Below are 16,674 nucleotides of genomic sequence, written 5' to 3' on the forward strand. Positions count from 1 at the left end.
AGGACGTGAGGATTTGATGATCGAACCCGGGAAAGGCATCATGATGCTCCATTAGCACAAAGTAGGTCGTCCAACACATTATCCTGTATCATTTTTATTAAACCCCATTTTAAAAGACAACAACAACTTAAATCTTACTTATACTACAAATATTAAAATATAGAAAAGTAAAATGATCCTTTAACTTAAAAGATGGAAAAACATCAGCGATGGTATTTAGAGATTAGAAACCAAACCCTTTCACTTTGCTTTAACCTGATAGAAACCTATGACAGTTTAACGTGCAGTAAATAAAACACTGCGCTTCCTCTTTATGCCGCTTTATACATTCTAGATTTTGACCTTCTTCTGTTTAAATCTTAACAGGAACTTTTCAGTGAGAAACATCCAGTACAAGTAAAATTAACGCAACCTCCATGTTGCGTTCTGTAAAGTGTTTAAAGTCTTAAAAAGATCTGATCTGTCCATTTCCATTACTACAACCTTAACTTCTACTTTATCTATGAAAGCTGATCACTCACACAAAATACAAGACATCGTTCCACACGCTGGCCTAAAAGGTTTTGGTCCACTAACTGCTGTTTGGTGAAAAGCTTCACCTGTTGGATGCGACTCAAACAAAGGACGGTGCGGTAGTTCACCTGGAATGTATTTAAGTTGTGACGACAAAAGAGCAAGTAACCCAACCCAACAGACCGCATTTTATAGTGTGTGTGTGTGCGTGTGTGTGTGTGTGTGTGTGTGTGCACGCGTCATCATGGCGATGGTGGTGTCTTCAGTGAGTTTGTAGATCCTCCTTGGCTTCCGGTCCCTGCCGCCCCCTGGCCGACCCACTGCACAACAACAGAGGAAGAGGAGGAAAAGGGAGGAAGACCAAATTAAAGACTGGCTGGCATGTATGTTAAAGTCAGATGCTATATGAAGCATTGTGCTCATTCGCTGCATCAATTCCATCCCTATTAGCACGTACTTCTCGAATACGAGGATGCGGGAGGAGCAGTACTGCTGAGAGCCATTGAAGCTTCTTTCAATATATCAGAAAAATGAGAAAAGTGTGTGCGTGTGCGTGTGCGTGTGCGTGTGCGTGTGCGTGTGCGTGTGCGTGTGCGTGCTACATATATGGGCCTACAGTCTTCATCAGTGTGAGCTCTATCAGGGTCACGGACTTTACTTCAGCACTGTAACTCTACTGCTTAGCAACGAACACACATCTCCACTGTTCATTTGCTGGCATTGAACACACCATCATCAGGCAGTGTGTGATTGTCGACAGCGTTTAACACACAGCTGCATCTGTCATCAGAACACTAATCAATAAGCACAGAATAGAAGGACCAGTGTCAAACGCACAACCACTTCTTTAATGGAGGCTTGGCTGAATCTGTTGAAATGTCCTTTTCATTTATTTACACATTAAATATGATTAATAGGTGTGGTGGTACAGTGGCGTAGTGGTTAGTGCTGTCTCCTCGCAGCAAGAAGGTACCGGGTTCAAATCCTATCTGTGCGGAGTTTGTATGTTCCTCCAAAGATATGCAATTTAGGTGAATCGTTTTCTCCAAACTGTCCGTAGTGTGTGAGTGGTTGTTTGTCTCCGTGTGGCCTCCGCGATGCTCTGGCGACACATTCGGGGTGTGTCCCAGCCTCTCGCTCATAGTAAGCTGGAAACAAGCGGGAAGTGTATGGATGTATGGATGATTAAGGCATAAGATGATAGAAATGAAGCTAAGCGATTCTAAATTGAGAAAAGTGATCTGGAAATTGATGTAATAACAGGATTCCAGTCTGGACTGTAGTAACAATCCAAAGAGTTTCTGGCTATGATGATGCTTAGATTATAACTTCATTAGGTGAAGAAAATCAAACATTCATTAGAGGCGGAATCGTGTTCCTGGTTTCTTAGCCTCTCGTAATGAGCCAAACCTCTTCTGGTAGAAATAATGATGCGTGGAGAGACGACGCTAACGACCAGCAAGCTCGCGTTCAGAAGGAGCGATTAACACGCTGATGCATCTCTTCGATAAATCCTTACAAAGACACAAAGACGCACGAGCACGAGCAGGTGCTAACGTCTGGACTGATGTTGGCGTTGATCCTTTTTGAAGCCTTTTATCTCCCGACCCCTTCAGCTGAATACCAACAGATTTGGCTTTGACGGCTCCAGGTGAATTTGCATGAATCTGTCCAGCATCTGCTTCAGCATGCTCTGTTTTTAATGAGTGTGGGCTGAAATTCAGAAATAGAAGCAGCCACCTTCCCTGTGTCTCTCCAGGCGCCTCTGTTGTGGCGTTCCGTGATTGCATACACAAGTATGCGTGATGGTTATGCAGCGTTTTATGTTACGTCATCCTCTTACTTCTCTATTGTCTCAGTTTATCACATGACATAATGTCAAAACAGCTTCAGATCAGAGGACTGCTGTATGTCGTACAAAGGAAAGCAGACGGGGTATATCTTGCTGCTGCTCAGTTATGTAGTTTCATGTAGTAAACATGATTTACAGATTACAGGCATACAGATATGGAAACACTACCTCTATGAGAGGGTGCCAGTGTGCAATAGGTTTCCGTGGGTACGTCAACATCTCGCTCCAGTGGTCTCGCCCCAGACTCTCGGCCTCATTGCCCACCCTGCACACCCCAATCACTTCATTGTGTCCTACCCTGAAGGACAAAGAGATGGAGGTGTTACAGAAACATACGGCAAACAAACCCGGTAGATGTAGGCAAGTTACCAACCGATCGTAGTCCATGACGGCTATGAGCAAGCTAATCTGGTCGATGTTCTCTGGAGGAACGTCGAACACGATGGCTTCGTTGTAGATCGGGTTCAGAGTGTTGCGCTTGGTCGACGTCTTCCTCTTCTTCAGTCTCCGGCCTTCACACATCAGGGACACCTTCACGTACGGATCTGAAGTATGGTAACATGGCAACGTGTTAAAGTCACGGCAGCAAATGGACTCACGTGGGCTTGCACCGCCTCTCGGCCTGCGATCACCCACCGGAGGCTCCGGTGATGTCCATGGCTTTCAGATTTCTGGCTTTTATCATGGTGATGGTGAGCCTGCCGGCGGTGGGCAGGTAGCACAATGAGAACATCAGCTCTCCCAGGTCCACGTTGTCCTGGAACGAGGGACAACAGTACGTTCTTCTATTCAAACCATTTTAAAGTTGTCACAGAGATGTCTGACATTTATGCAGCACAATTTGGGTTTTTATTCCAGATTAATCCATCCGGCTGAGAGCCCGAACACTCCAAACTGCATATCATTAAAAAGAGCTTCACCATCACAATCATGACACATTAATGCATCACTATTAACAATCTAATCAGAAAGAGCATTTTAATGTGCTTGATACTTCAAGTTAGTCTTTGTTGTGAGTGGGATTTTAAGTAAAGGATATTGAAACATGGAGTTGGACTCAGAGGTGTCGACTTGTACTGCATCTGGAGCATCAGCTTCTATAACGCAGTCGTGAAAGTGCTGATCAGGATACGTTTTGTGCCTTTGGTGCAAAAAACAAACCAAAAACCCAACAAGAACCAATTCTGTCCGGCAAGAGGGGCTATGGCAGGACCCCGTCTTCCAATCCAGCGTAGATGTGATGATTTCTAATAGAAATAATCTTTTAATGTGCCAGATACAGCAAACCAACACTGCTACACAGAAGATAATGGTGTCAAATGGATCTGATGAATGAGTCTTGTCAATGGAAACAGCAGCAGATCTCCACGGCAACAGTCTGATGTAAACACTGGCTCTATGATGCCGCTCAAAGGACGGCGCAATCACTCTCTGGAGTGACAAAACAGAGAGAATAGGTATGAAGAAAAAAAGAGAATGGGGATAAAGCATCAGGTGTCACGGCTTGTTGAAAGGTAAAATAATTTCAAAGTAAAAGAATAAATGCCATGACTCATCATTAATCAGCACGCTTTACGCTGCAGGAACTTCCTGTCCCGAGCGTTCAGTTATTTGCAGCTTGCTTCGGTGGATATTTGGACGAAGTTGAGGAATGCATCACGAAGTGACTGCCGTGTTCCTCCTCAAGAAGATCCCTGTGATTCACAACACATCCAGTCACGCACAAGCCCCGCCCTTTTCCCAATTAGCACGTCTGAAAATAGCGTGTGATGGTGTGAGGGTGAGTGCTGTGTTCATGAGACAAGCGCTCACAGGCTTTGTTACAGGGGAAGCTCGGATTCTTCTACACTTTCTCCGACATGACGGGCGACGTGGAGTAGCTGTTTCCGCCTCTCAGACAGGGCGGGAGAAGAATCAATAGATTTTTAAAAGAAATCGGTTATTGGCTGATCCGTCTGCAGCTGTTTCTGCATCTGCAAACATCAATGACTTCATTCAGCGCTTCTAACAGACAAAAGACTCTTTGAATTCACCTGTTTTATTACACGAAGCCGCTTAAGACAACCATCTGCTGTGCTTTAACGCATTCTGTCCAATTAGTGATCAATAAACAGGATATTAGCGGTTCTTAGTCTTTGTCAGAAGCAACCAATTAGCTAGAAAGCCTAGTTAAAGGTCACGCGGATTGTACTGGAAAATCATTGTCACTTAGACATCAATATGGAGTCAGTCTGATGCTGATGAAGATTAATTACAGTCAGACGACACACACGCACACACGCACACACGCACACACACACACACACTAGGATGCTACTGCTGTGGGTCCTGTGTGCAAAATTCCTGAAAATCCAATTGAACAAAATGAGTTTCTTCATCACGGATGTCACTGGCTGCAAGCCTGCAAGCACACACACACACACACACACACACAAACAGTCATCTAGGATCTGTGGTATTCTAACTGTGCAATGAGTTGATTCATCACAGGAGCTGCTGAGACACAATCCACCACTGACACCACATCATCATCATCATCATCATCATCATCATCATCATCATCATCACCACCACTCGAGCTGGTGACGTATCCAAGGTGAATCAAATAAGCAGCGTTCAGGATTTCACAGGCGGACGCACAGATAAACCCTTCATTTCTCCACTTATAATGTGATATCCTTTTCCCCTCTCTCTCTCTCTCTCTCTTTCTCTCACACACACACACACACACACTTTACTTTCGGCCTGTAGAGTGATGCTCCCTTCTCTTAAAAGCATATAATAAATCTTGCGGTCAGGATTATGGTCACTTGTGCTCGGCCAATAAAATTAGCCCCCCTGCTCTAAAGCGTCCCGATAAAGTGGAGAGAGGCCAGGCTTCATCTAACGGCTTCTCTTCTGCTGCGTCTTCAAAAATATAAAGAGTCATAAATCATTCCACTCACATCCTCTGTTCCCCGGTCGCATTCAGATGTTGATGTTCAAGCGAGCGCACCTTGTTGTGCTAATTTGGTCTTTTTGCTGTAAAGCAAACAAACATGGCTTCACATATTGTGAAAAGCTATTCAGAGGCTAAGCTCTCAGAGCCGTGAATACGTCCCTTTGCTCCATCCCTCCATGAAGTTGAGTGGAAATCGGAGGAAAGCTTCTGAATAAGCTTCCTGGGTGCGTTTCATGGATGTACATTTGTTAATTTTTGACAATAAAACAAACGAAAGGACACGGATGAAAACAGTATAGGCGATGAGACGACTCGGTAAGAATGACACAAGCACAAAAAGCAGGCATGAGATAGTTTAGTCTCGTAATCGCTGGAGAACACTGAACGGCCAGTCAACCCTGGGATTATCTGCCTGGCCGAACATGGTGGAAGTAAATAAATCAGTGTCGAGCCTGAGCCGCGGCTGAATCCTTTATAGCCTCCAGCAGGGAATGAAGTGACAGTCACACAAAACTGTGTCGCTGATTTGTAGAACCTAAACTTTAAAGAGTGAATAAACTGTTTGTCATATATTTAGATCCCGTTTCGCTTAGCGGCTCATGTTGGGAATAAAGGCGGATGGGAGGACAAGTGCTTGTTCCTGGGCGCCATTTGTCATTGTTAGGAAACTTGTTTACTGCATTAACAACACACACACACACATACACACATGCTTATCCCATTTATCAGGGCCCTAATTACAGGCCATGCAGACTGATTGGCCCTGCAGGAGCTGCAGGTTATGTCTCTCAGTGCTTCATCATCTTCGTCTGATAAGAAACGAGGTCTGTACCCACAGGCAATAATCAACTCAGCAAGTTGATCAGATTCTTGACGATCTAAAGCTGTTTAAAAGTCTAGTTGTTCTGCTTCTCGGGCCCAACAGAGAACAAATGACTGATGTTAGAATCTAAACCACATCTTTAAGCAAGTTCACAGATGTGTTGCTGCAAAGTTAGAGGCTGCTTTGATGTCAGGAGCCGTGATTAATGCACACAGACTGAGACTGGACCAGTACAGTGTCCGTCCCCCCGGGTCCCAAGGGAGGCAACCCAGTTGAGAGAGAGAGAGAGAGAGAGAGATGAACAAATCCGGGTCAATACCACTGGGTGCAGGACTCTAGTGTCACATCTGGGTTTTTGGGGGAACGTATTTGTCGTATTTGTGACAACAGACTGATTTTATTTGCCGTTTTGCATTTATTTTTTATTTCTAAACAAATTAATTTAGAGAACGTTCCCAGTTTAACTAAGAACGCTGTTGGAAGCTGTAAAACAATAAGGATAAACCATCAACAATAGCATGTGTGTGTGTGTTTGGAGGTGGACATATCGTCCCACAGGGCGTTGGCTTGGCTTTCGTCAGCAAGGCAGTAACGGGTCAGTACCGGCTCGGCGCTGACCCCACTAATGATCATTTGCTGCCTTTGAACTTGATGACTTGATGGGGAGCAGCTGTGTTGTTGAAATCAGCTTCAAAACAGACTTTTGTTAGCCACTAGGTGCTGAACTGGGGGGGGGGGGGGCTTCCTGAAAAGCTCTTTTAATAATGCTTCTGATAAATATATTCTCACACATATTGATGGAAACATGATTAATACATTCATTATAAGGATTCAGACAGAGGCGACAGCGGATATTGTGATGTTGTAGCTCATAGCAGCGTGGCTAATTTCCATTTGCAGCTGCTCGTACCGACATTCCCAGTCGGACTGTGGGAGGAAGTCGCAGCGACATCTTATTTAACTTTAATTGTTAATAATCAATGGACTTATATCCCTTCCCTTTGAGAATCAGTTCTTTCTAAAGGTTTTATTTTATTGAGGAATATCTTGCAATAAAAGGATAAGATGCAAGGGAATGACCTTTTCCCATGGTCGAGCAATAAAAGTACAAGAAGACAGCAAATTCATGCAAAACATAGACACACAAACATAAACACACACACACACAGTAAGTAAAAGTGGAAATGTCTCTTGTTCTCGGTGGGCGTAATGGTTCATTATGATCATCAAGAGGAACACAGGAAGAGCTCGGCGGAAATGACAGATACAAAATAATCATCCCAAAAGTGCTCCAGAGACAAATAACAGAATACTAAAGCCTCTAATGTCTGCGAGCGAGGCAGAGAAAGACTCACGAGTCTTCTTCTGCCTCCTTTGTTGGTAAATACATTTGAAGCTGCGCCACCGACTCCGCCGTCGGTTCGAAGCACGATCCAGGATGGACTTGGTGTGCATTTTCTGATAGCAGGAATATATGTCGTCTCCTCTCAGTGACATTGAATGTAAATAAAGGATAAAAACGACTTTGTGCAGTCGTACAATTAGCCTGCTCTGGAAGAAAGAAGCCCTCCAGAGGACTCGGCTAAAACAGATATAAAATATATTTTATTTTTTACCCCCCCATAATTACGGTAGGTCTATTGACATTTTCTTAATATAGAAAAGAAAAGAACAAAAAAACAGAACATTCCAGCTCATCACAAAGACGAGTGGAAAACCCGCGAGTCAGTATGGGACTGTCTTGAATTCAAATTACCGGTATGCCTCTAAGAAAGATAGTAGAAAAAAAACATGAGGAATTCCCCAACAGTTCCCCAACGCTGCTGATCTTTTACGTGAATAATGTAAAGTCGACGGTGTCGCTACATCAAACCAAGCCCAACCTTATGTCAGCGTAGATCTGGGTCACTATCCCCAAGTGGGTCCTGCTGCTTTCATTAAACATTAACTGCGTCTAAGTATATTTCTATGTCTGTTGAAACCACAGATGATTTCCACTTGGCGGGTAAATTAGATGCATCCATTAATATATATCTTCTCCCAGCTGCTGCAGTCACAGGTTTTTACAGGGTAGACCATTCTGGTCGGCTGTTTTCTCGTGACAACCTGCCTTTAGTACCAATAATAATCAAATGCAAAGTTTATTCCGAGTAATGTGATGCGACTAGAAGAAGGAAATAAACTGGTGTCTTACCGAGGTTACGTATTGTATGTCCCGGCAGAGTTTTGTCTCCCGTGGGAAGTCGGCAAGATCAAGGAAGTTGTCCACCACCACTTGGCCGATCAAATCGTGGCGGGAAAACCTGTCGAAGTCGTAGACGCTGAAGTGCAGCTTGCGGCTCGGCAGCTCGGCGTACGCTACAGGAAAGAGAAACACCTCGTCGAACACCGGGTTCAGTGTCTTGCGGTGCACCTTGGTCTGGTGCTTGGTTTTGCGGTCAGGCAGAAGGTAGATCTTGACGTAAGGATCGGAGGTTCCTGAGAAGTCCTTGGCTGGAAGGTCATGGGCCTTGTGGATCTTCACAATCAGCTGCTCAAGGTCAAAGTCAAACTTCAGCACGAAATTGAGACGTCCGCAGCTGTCAGAGCGTCGGCCGTCTTCTGCATCCACCGAGCGCTGCTTGTAGAGTTCTGGTTTGATGCTTCCCAAACCCGACAGAGACTCCTGGCGCTGGAACTGAGCCGGGTTGAAGTCCGGGTTGGACAAGTTCAGCTGGCGACGGATGGAGTTGTGTCTATAACATACAGCGCAAAGATTTCATCATATTAAATCAACCACTTTCATCGACGGTCCCGGGACGGTTTTGTTCCCTTACGCTCGCTTTATGTTGACATTCTGCCTCCATGCAGCCGGAGTTCTGTGTGACTCACCGGCACCAAGACATGAACCGTACTTTCGGGGGTCGATGTGAACTGACCGTACAGATGAGGTGGGTTCGGTAATCTGTCTCTGGACTCGGTCCCTCGCCAGAGTGTGGGCCTGATACTTCTCCGCCTTGGCTTGGGTCTCCAGAGGGATGTCAGGTGAAGTGTGGCTTATCTTTAGGGCTGACTCTGGGACAGCCTCGGCCAGGATGGGCCCCGAAGGCTCCTTCACGCAGCCGTCCTCGCTGTACTCTCTGTCCTCCGCGTCCACCTGCACAGCAGACATGTTGCTTTGGATGGTGAGGGAGAAACGGCGACGCTTCCTTTAAGCAGCTCATCTTCATTTATTGCTTTCCCGCTTTACCTCAATTAGGACGGGCTGTTGGTCTCCTCCCAGGAAGTGCGCCCCCTTGAGGAGATCTGGGAGGAAGCGGCCACTCAGCGGCACCCAGCACAACTTCCATGACACAAAAAGGGAGACGCTGAAGAGGGCCAGACCACAGGTGGTGACCAGCAGGGACAACAGGCTCACCGAGACATCTAGAGATGGACGAGAGGAAGCGGGAACAGTAAACACAGCTTCACCAGAGAGAAATGCTGGGGCGGGAAAACCTGGCTCCCAGGGGAGGACAGACGGTGTTTGTTCAGAGTGCTAAATGAGCAAGAAAAAAACATTATAATCCCTCATTGCAGGCAAAAGTGGAAGAAAACAAATCAAGAATTTAATAATTGATGATGATGAGGTGCTAAAATCTAACATGGAAGTATTATCACTGCTAAGTGGTTTGACGGTAACTAGAGGTGACGCCCCAATCATGAGGAGTGTAAATATTTCAGTTTTTAAAATATATTCTAGTACACGGTGTCCTGAATAAAGGCAACCAAAGAATAATGTGAATGCTTTATTTTAATGTGTTACAGAGAAAGATAGGGGATAAGCTGAAAACATCAGATTTAGTAGGACGACTAGAAAGCAGCACGAGTGTTACTCGACACGGCGGTTCTGGCTCGTGTTCTCAGCTGGCACAGGCAGAGGTCCTGCAGATTGTTCCACCGTACCCCGGTTCTAATGTGGCAAAGACAAGATGCATCGGTTTCATGAAAGAAATACAAATGCTTCAGCTTTGCTGTGTGGAAAATACCCCTCAGACCAGAGCCCTGACGGCTCCTCCTGGGAATAATTTGGATTTTACATTTCTAGCTTGTTTTGTTTTTTTGTCAAAGGACAAACCTTCCTTTCAAACCAGCTTTCAGACCGCTGAGATTTGAATTAGAAAGCAAACCTATGTTGAAAAGGCTGCCTCTCCTCTCGCAGGTTCGTCCTTTCAAAGCTCAGACGACCCTGCGGCTTCTTTCAAACACCTTTGTCGGATTCCTTTCAGAGCCTACAGGGTGTCTTGGAATTTTGCGTTCCAACGTGGGCTGCAACCAAGGACATCAGGGCCTAAAAGTGGATCCGAGAGAGCTGATAATCAATACGCTCATTCCTCAATAAAGAAAGTCTGCAATTAAAATTTTTAAAACGTTCGAGAGGTTTTGATTAATGTAATTATCTGCGGTGAGGTCGCTTGAGTTCATGTGAATATGCATGAAGGTGTAGCTGCCTGGTGTTGGAGGAGGCTGACAGAAAGTCCTTAATGGCCACTAAAGCAGAAAGTTTCCTTCACAAATTATAATTTGGCATTTTTGGTGGAAATATTGAGACTGTAATTTCTGTGATCTCATCTCAACACATCCTTCATAAATCCTCCGGCATCTATTCGAGCACAAATTATTATAAATGCTCACATTTCCAAGTCAGGGGGAAAAAAAATTAAAACCACTCAGAACTTCCTTTTTGCCTCTTTTGGTGTCGTTAATGGTCATTTTTGGATTCCAGTTTGCCATCCAGCTGGTCCTATTTCCCTCGTTAAATGGATTTGATTCAGGTGTTCGCCTAATCAGTACCTGGATAAGTGGGATAAGGTGTGCGTGAGCCGGGTTTCAAAAGGTACCGCCTGGCATGCAGGACCTAGAATAAATAGGTGCAGATAAAGTAATGCACTGCCTGTTGCCTTGGCTCCTTCCGCAAGAACGCTTTTTAAATCGGCTTTCATAGTGTTTTTGACACTGTCAGACATATCTTTGACACGTCCTTCTAAACTGGAATTATTCCCGATGCCTTCAAAAACAACAGCTGTGAAATCTCTTCTAAAAAAGGCAAACCTTGATTTACTTTTTAATAGACCTTTATCAGCTCTCCTCCTCTAATCAAGATACTTCAGAGTTTTCTGTATCAGAAACTTTTTAATCAGGTTTCACGGCTGAAAGTGCAGAAGAAGCCTTAATTCAGATGCAAATTTAATTTCAAAGGGGGAGCAAGAGTCTGGAAATAATAGTTTTTCCTGTCTCCAACACGTCAGCTTCAAATGCAAAAGACATTCAGGTGCGACACAAATGTCCCATTCTGCAGCACTCTTTAGGTCAGAGTTTCACGGCTGATATGGAAGCAGCGTTCACAGATGCTATCACTAAATCTTTATAATATAGAAAACACCAGAAAGCAGCACTTTCTTGGCTTTGGAGCAACGCAGCCAACTAACAGGAAGCACATCAGTGGAAGGGATCATACTACAAATTTGTCCGACATTACAAATGGATTTTCCTGATTGAAACCTCGGAAGAGGCATTTTTGAATCAAGCTTAAAGGGCCTGAAACCAGCAGAGAAACAGATGGCTGCTTTTATTGATTTGGCTTGTTGTGCAAATCAACATCGCTCTTGAGGTTGATGATTATTTTTGCATCTGCCCGGGCGGTCGGCAGTGGCTGGAACGGGAAGAGAGCCATGAGAATCGTGTGACACATACACTTCCTGCCAGTTGTGTGTCTTTAATCTAGCGTGTGCCTTGATATATCATCACTTTAATGTTGTGTTGAAGGGTTGGGAGAGTTTGGAAGCAGCACTAAGAATTTATTCATTCATGGGGAAAAAAAAACATATGAATATAAAGAATCATCTCCTCGATATTTGTTCCTGACTGTAAATGTCAACCGTAAACCATGGTTGGAGGAAAAGTCGGCTTCATTTTGGTGGGTTGATGAATGTCTGCTCAAAATTCCATCAATCGAACAGTCAAAGTAAAAGACGGACGATGACCCAAACCACCAGTTCAAATTGTTTATCTGATAAAGAGGCGATTAGAGACGTAAAATTAAATTTCTTCACAAATGTTCAATCTCACTACGTCTGACTGGAAATCCATTTATCTAGGATTTCTTGTATTAAATAAACAAGATAAGACAAACTTACACTTTCAGAACTTTTCCTGGAGATATGAATCGACCACTTAAAAGATGCAGTGAGACACAAATTAGATTTTGTCCACTGCAGCCGACAAGGGGTTAAAAGACATGAAAAGAGACTCGGGGCTGGACTGAATGGATTGCTAAAATCAATCCAGATTTTAGCAATCTCGCCAGTGGAGGGAGGTTGCATGGGGCATAATACAATCCTGCTGATGTGAGTCCAGTCAATAACCTGGAACTAGATCTGGTACCCTGGTCCAGGACCTCAGTTTCTTATCATTGACTCCATAAACTGTGCAATAACAGACTTTTAGATGGTAATTAATGGTTTGATTTCGTGATATTTCAGCGCCATATCATCTCAGCGGTTTCGGGCATTGGAGGTGATGAGTGGGGACAGAGGCGCCGGCGCCGCTGAAGAAGGTACATAATAGAAACGACACATTCACTGTTTAGTCGCTGCGCCGGAGACACGCACACGTTAAGGACACAAAAACACGGATGCATTTTTCATACAGCAACACCAGCCCCCTCCTCTTTACTATCCAACACGCCTACGCAGCTAATAACCATCAATCACGCTATTCTGCTGCTGCAAACGTCATCGTCAAATAAGCAGATCGAGATCCTGACCCTACATGACTGTGTCAAGTAATCAATTCACCTAAACTGCATGTTTTTGGAGGAAACCCACGTGAACACTGGGAGAATACAAACTCCGTACAGATAGGATTCAAACCCAGTGCCTGTCAGGTGACAGCGCTAACCACTACACCACCGTGCCACACTGACTATAAAAGGTAATATTAACATAGTAGCGGTCTAATGGGGCAGACAGGGCCTTAGCGTGCTGAGGAGAAACCGGTGTAGCTGGAACGGTTGTAGATCTTAATGGCGTCCTATAAGGAGGTCAAAACATCACAAATCTTTCATTCCTGGAGGGTTTACATTCAAAAACAGACGTTGAGCAGGTTAATTATTGACCACAGGAAGTAGGACCGTGACTTATTGCAGTCAGCGGCCACAGACCTCTCATTAAACTCTTGGATGGGCCGGTTCTTCCTCCAAGGAGCCGGCATTGAGTGGAGTCCAATAACCTGCAACAGCGAGTCAGCAGTCGATCAATAAGAGGCAATAGCCGAGGTGAAAGGGCACGGGAGTGTTGTCTGCGGTGGAGCCGGGGACAATGTCCTGGAAATGACTTCTAAAGCCCTGAGTGGGGAAAGGAGGGCTCATCGCCGTGGACGGATGAACCTGGACGGCTTAGAGAGAGAGCGCTGCTGCGGATGGGAGGATTTCACGCCGGATGAGGGCCATTAACTTTATTGAGCTCATTCAATAAAACCCCGAGAGACTCGAAGTCATCCAAACCAAATATTCAGTGTTATGTTGCCTGGCAACAACACCTTGAAAATTCAATGAGGTTTGTAATAAAACCTCAGCTATTCCCCAACATTTAATAAATCCCCTCATCTGGGAGAGGGAGGAATGAAAGCGCTGCATTTTAACTTCCGAATGACTCCTGTCAGTTTTTGAGGAGGGACGACGTGAACCCGGCCACATTCCCGACGACGGCGAGTCCATGTGTGATAAACGCCCGAGAGGGCGTGGAAGCGTGGTTCTCACGTTTAATAGTCGTCCCTGTTCAGGAAACAACCTCGTAATCGAAAGTCTGTATTAGATTCCATAAATCCTTCCTGATCATGAACGATCCCGACTCCAACATGAAGACTATAGCGCCTCCTTTCCTCTTGTCTCCACATGTCACTCATGGATTGCATTTGATTTGTAATCTAATAATACTTCATGACTCAAAGTCACAGAAGTACACGCCTCATAAATATCTATTAAAGTGCTGCATAAACATCTGGCTGCTGATGGAGACTCCTGTCAATCACCTGTCATAACCTCAACTCCAGTCACGTCGCTTCATTCGTAGGAAGTCTGTGTGGAAACACAGAATTTTACACGGATGCATCATTTAAATACACACCTTACACAGTATAATACATTTAGGCGTACTTTTTTTTTTTTAAAGTTGCTGCTCCATTCACAAAAGCACAGTCACGCGACAAACCCGTAATGGCGGTTGCTTCCCGGTGGTACAAGTAGAACTGCTGCCGGTGCACGCCATGCTGCACACGCCGGAAACGTCCGAGCTTAATATCCAATTAAGGGTCGTCGGTTAATGTGTGAGCGGGAAGCTTGGCCAAGTGTGTGGAGTCTTTGTGTGCTCTGTTGATGCTTATGAGAACCATTTGAGGGGGGGGGTTATTCTCTGGTGAGAGGATCCCCCCCACCCTAAACTGATTATATGTGCATTAGCAGAAGATGATTTGTGAGTTTGTGCAGGCAGACGGCATCGTAACAGACGTGAATACTCGCTTCATTTTTCACAGCAATGATTCTGGCGAAGCAACGTTAGCGAACAGAAGGCAACAAGACGCGATCGTTCGTGTTCAGAGAGGCTGCGTCGACTCCAAGAGCTCGTGGATGCAGAATGGACCGGCACCAATGGAAATCACTGGCGCCAACGGAGCCCTAATTCATGCTAAGCTAGTCAAAACACAATGAAGAAGAAAAATTGGGAAGGGAAATGCAAACTCCTCCTTTCCTAATTGGCATTTCCCTTATTAGCTGGCACATGAACAGCCGACACTGCTATCTCCATTTCGACTGTCAAACCTTTCTGATTTTTCAACTCAAAAGGACGCGTGGAAATGAGTGAGCATTGACGCATATACGCTGTTTGAAAAGGACGTATCAATCCACGCACATGGGGGGTGCATTGACTCTGCATCGGGCCTCCCTGCAGAACTAGAAGCATCTGAAGTTTCAATTCTCCACTCAAAAAACTGTGAAGATGTGTCAGAAGATTTCCATCGCTGGACGGACTGGTGCTGATTTTTACCTTACATGGAAAAACAAAAAGTGATTGATCCTGCTTGGATGCTCAAACTGGATGAAACTGGTCAGAGAGCAGCCGCTTAGTTTGTTGTGTGTGTGTGTGTTTGTCTGGAGCAGTCTAATACAGGAAGAAGTGGGTCACAGCTCCTCAGGGGAACATCTATGGTAGCTTGAACTTCTTCTTCATCATGCATATTTAATGATGGATTGTAATATGTTTAAAGGCAGCGAGCCACAGATAAAAACCAACACACATGTAAACATGTTCACACACACGCACACACACACTCACAGAGAGACTTGCATACGGAGGAAGACAGAAACAAACATATGTTTCACATAGGCATGGGAAATATCATTTAATGCATGCATGTTCCGATTTACGCACATATTCCACTGAACACTCGAATCAACGCACTAAAAATAATAAAATCATCATCTTGAGTGCGCTATTTGTCGTAAGCAATCTATTCTAACTCCAAAAACATCTTTTTATGGCGGAGTGCATCTTTTTTTAAAGGTTCACCCAGAACAGCGTTGATTTTCAGAAAAACTGCTCCTGAATGCTCCGAAGAGTGTTTCTAGAATAGAATAGATTTCAGGGAATAAGTGGATTAGATGACAGGCTTTCTTTGTTTTCCTAGACCCTCATCTGCAAAGTGCCTGGAACGATGGGGAATGTCGGGTGGGGCCTTTCCTCTCCGTCCTGCTCGATGAAGAGGAGAAACCCAACCAACACTCACACCGTCTGTTGCAGGGGGCTAATGGATGCTGTGGTGGACTTGCAAATAAACACACACACTTAAGTCTGGAGTGCTTCTCAGATTGTGCTGCTGCTAATGGGATGCGTGCAACAAGTTCTCGAATGGCTGGATGAGCTCTATCTGCAGCCAGTGATGATTCCTTTTTAATGAAAACTAAATAAGCGGGTGTATTTTATTCAACTTGGTCAATTTACAGTTGTATTGGAAATGAAATAAATAGAAAGAGAAAAAACTAATGACAACAAGAGCGCATGTTAAAATCAACCCAATAGCTCAAGTCCAGCCGACTTTAAACTGAATACGCCTGATCCTGACCTGAGTCCGTGTAACGCGGTCTGGCCAAGTCCCTGAAGTAGTAAGTGAAATCCAGGCAGTGGTCGTCCTGCACCTCTCCCTTGGCGCACAGGTCGGACAGCAGCTCCAGCGCCGTTCGACAGATCTCATCCTCTCTTTCTGCAGGCATTGCCCACCAGCATCCTTCTGACTGCTCGGCCACTCCGGCTGATCCTCCAGCAGCTCCGTCAAACGCACGCGCTCTCTCGCGGCGCAAAGACGCACGGAATGCGCCGCGCGGTTACACCCTCGGATAGGTCCGGTGCGCTCGACGCATCCGCGAAATCCGGTAAACTCCGAATTTCCCGGAGTTGAGGTGATTTTGGAGTAGAGGTTGTTGGTTCAAGCTGCAGGATTAGAAGTTTTTATTTGTTAAAAAATACTCTTTTG

At 44.9% G+C, this 16,674-nt stretch overlaps 1 protein-coding gene across 1 annotated transcript; it reads right to left on the minus strand.

The window, feature by feature from the left end:
* Positions 1–755: 755 nt before the first annotated feature.
* Positions 756–16,414, minus strand: syt9b (synaptotagmin IXb). The gene is made up of 8 exons (XM_068739164.1): positions 16,267–16,414; positions 9,359–9,534; positions 9,048–9,265; positions 8,324–8,864; positions 3,002–3,122; positions 2,739–2,910; positions 2,534–2,663; positions 756–833 (listed from the first exon to the last, which is right to left on the minus strand). The coding sequence occupies exons 1-8, from the start codon at positions 16,412–16,414 to the stop codon at positions 756–758; spliced, it is 1,584 nt and encodes a 527-aa protein (XP_068595265.1).
* Positions 16,415–16,674: the final 260 nt, after the last annotated feature.

The sequence above is a fragment of the Brachionichthys hirsutus genome, chromosome 5 (assembly GCF_040956055.1).
Source record: "Brachionichthys hirsutus isolate HB-005 chromosome 5, CSIRO-AGI_Bhir_v1, whole genome shotgun sequence".
Lineage (NCBI taxonomy): Eukaryota > Metazoa > Chordata > Actinopteri > Lophiiformes > Brachionichthyidae > Brachionichthys > Brachionichthys hirsutus.

Coding starts and splice junctions, on each gene's coding strand:
- syt9b (XM_068739164.1), bottom strand. CDS start 16,414: ATGCCTGCAGAAAGAGAGGATGAGATCTGTCGAACGGCGCTGGAGCTG. Junction 9,535..16,266: donor ACCGCGTTACACGGACTCAG/GTCAGGATCAGG, acceptor GTCCATCTCTAG/ATGTCTCGGTGAGCCTGTTG. Junction 2,664..2,738: donor GCCGTCATGGACTACGATCG/GTTGGTAACTTG, acceptor TTTGTCCTTCAG/GGTAGGACACAATGAAGTGA.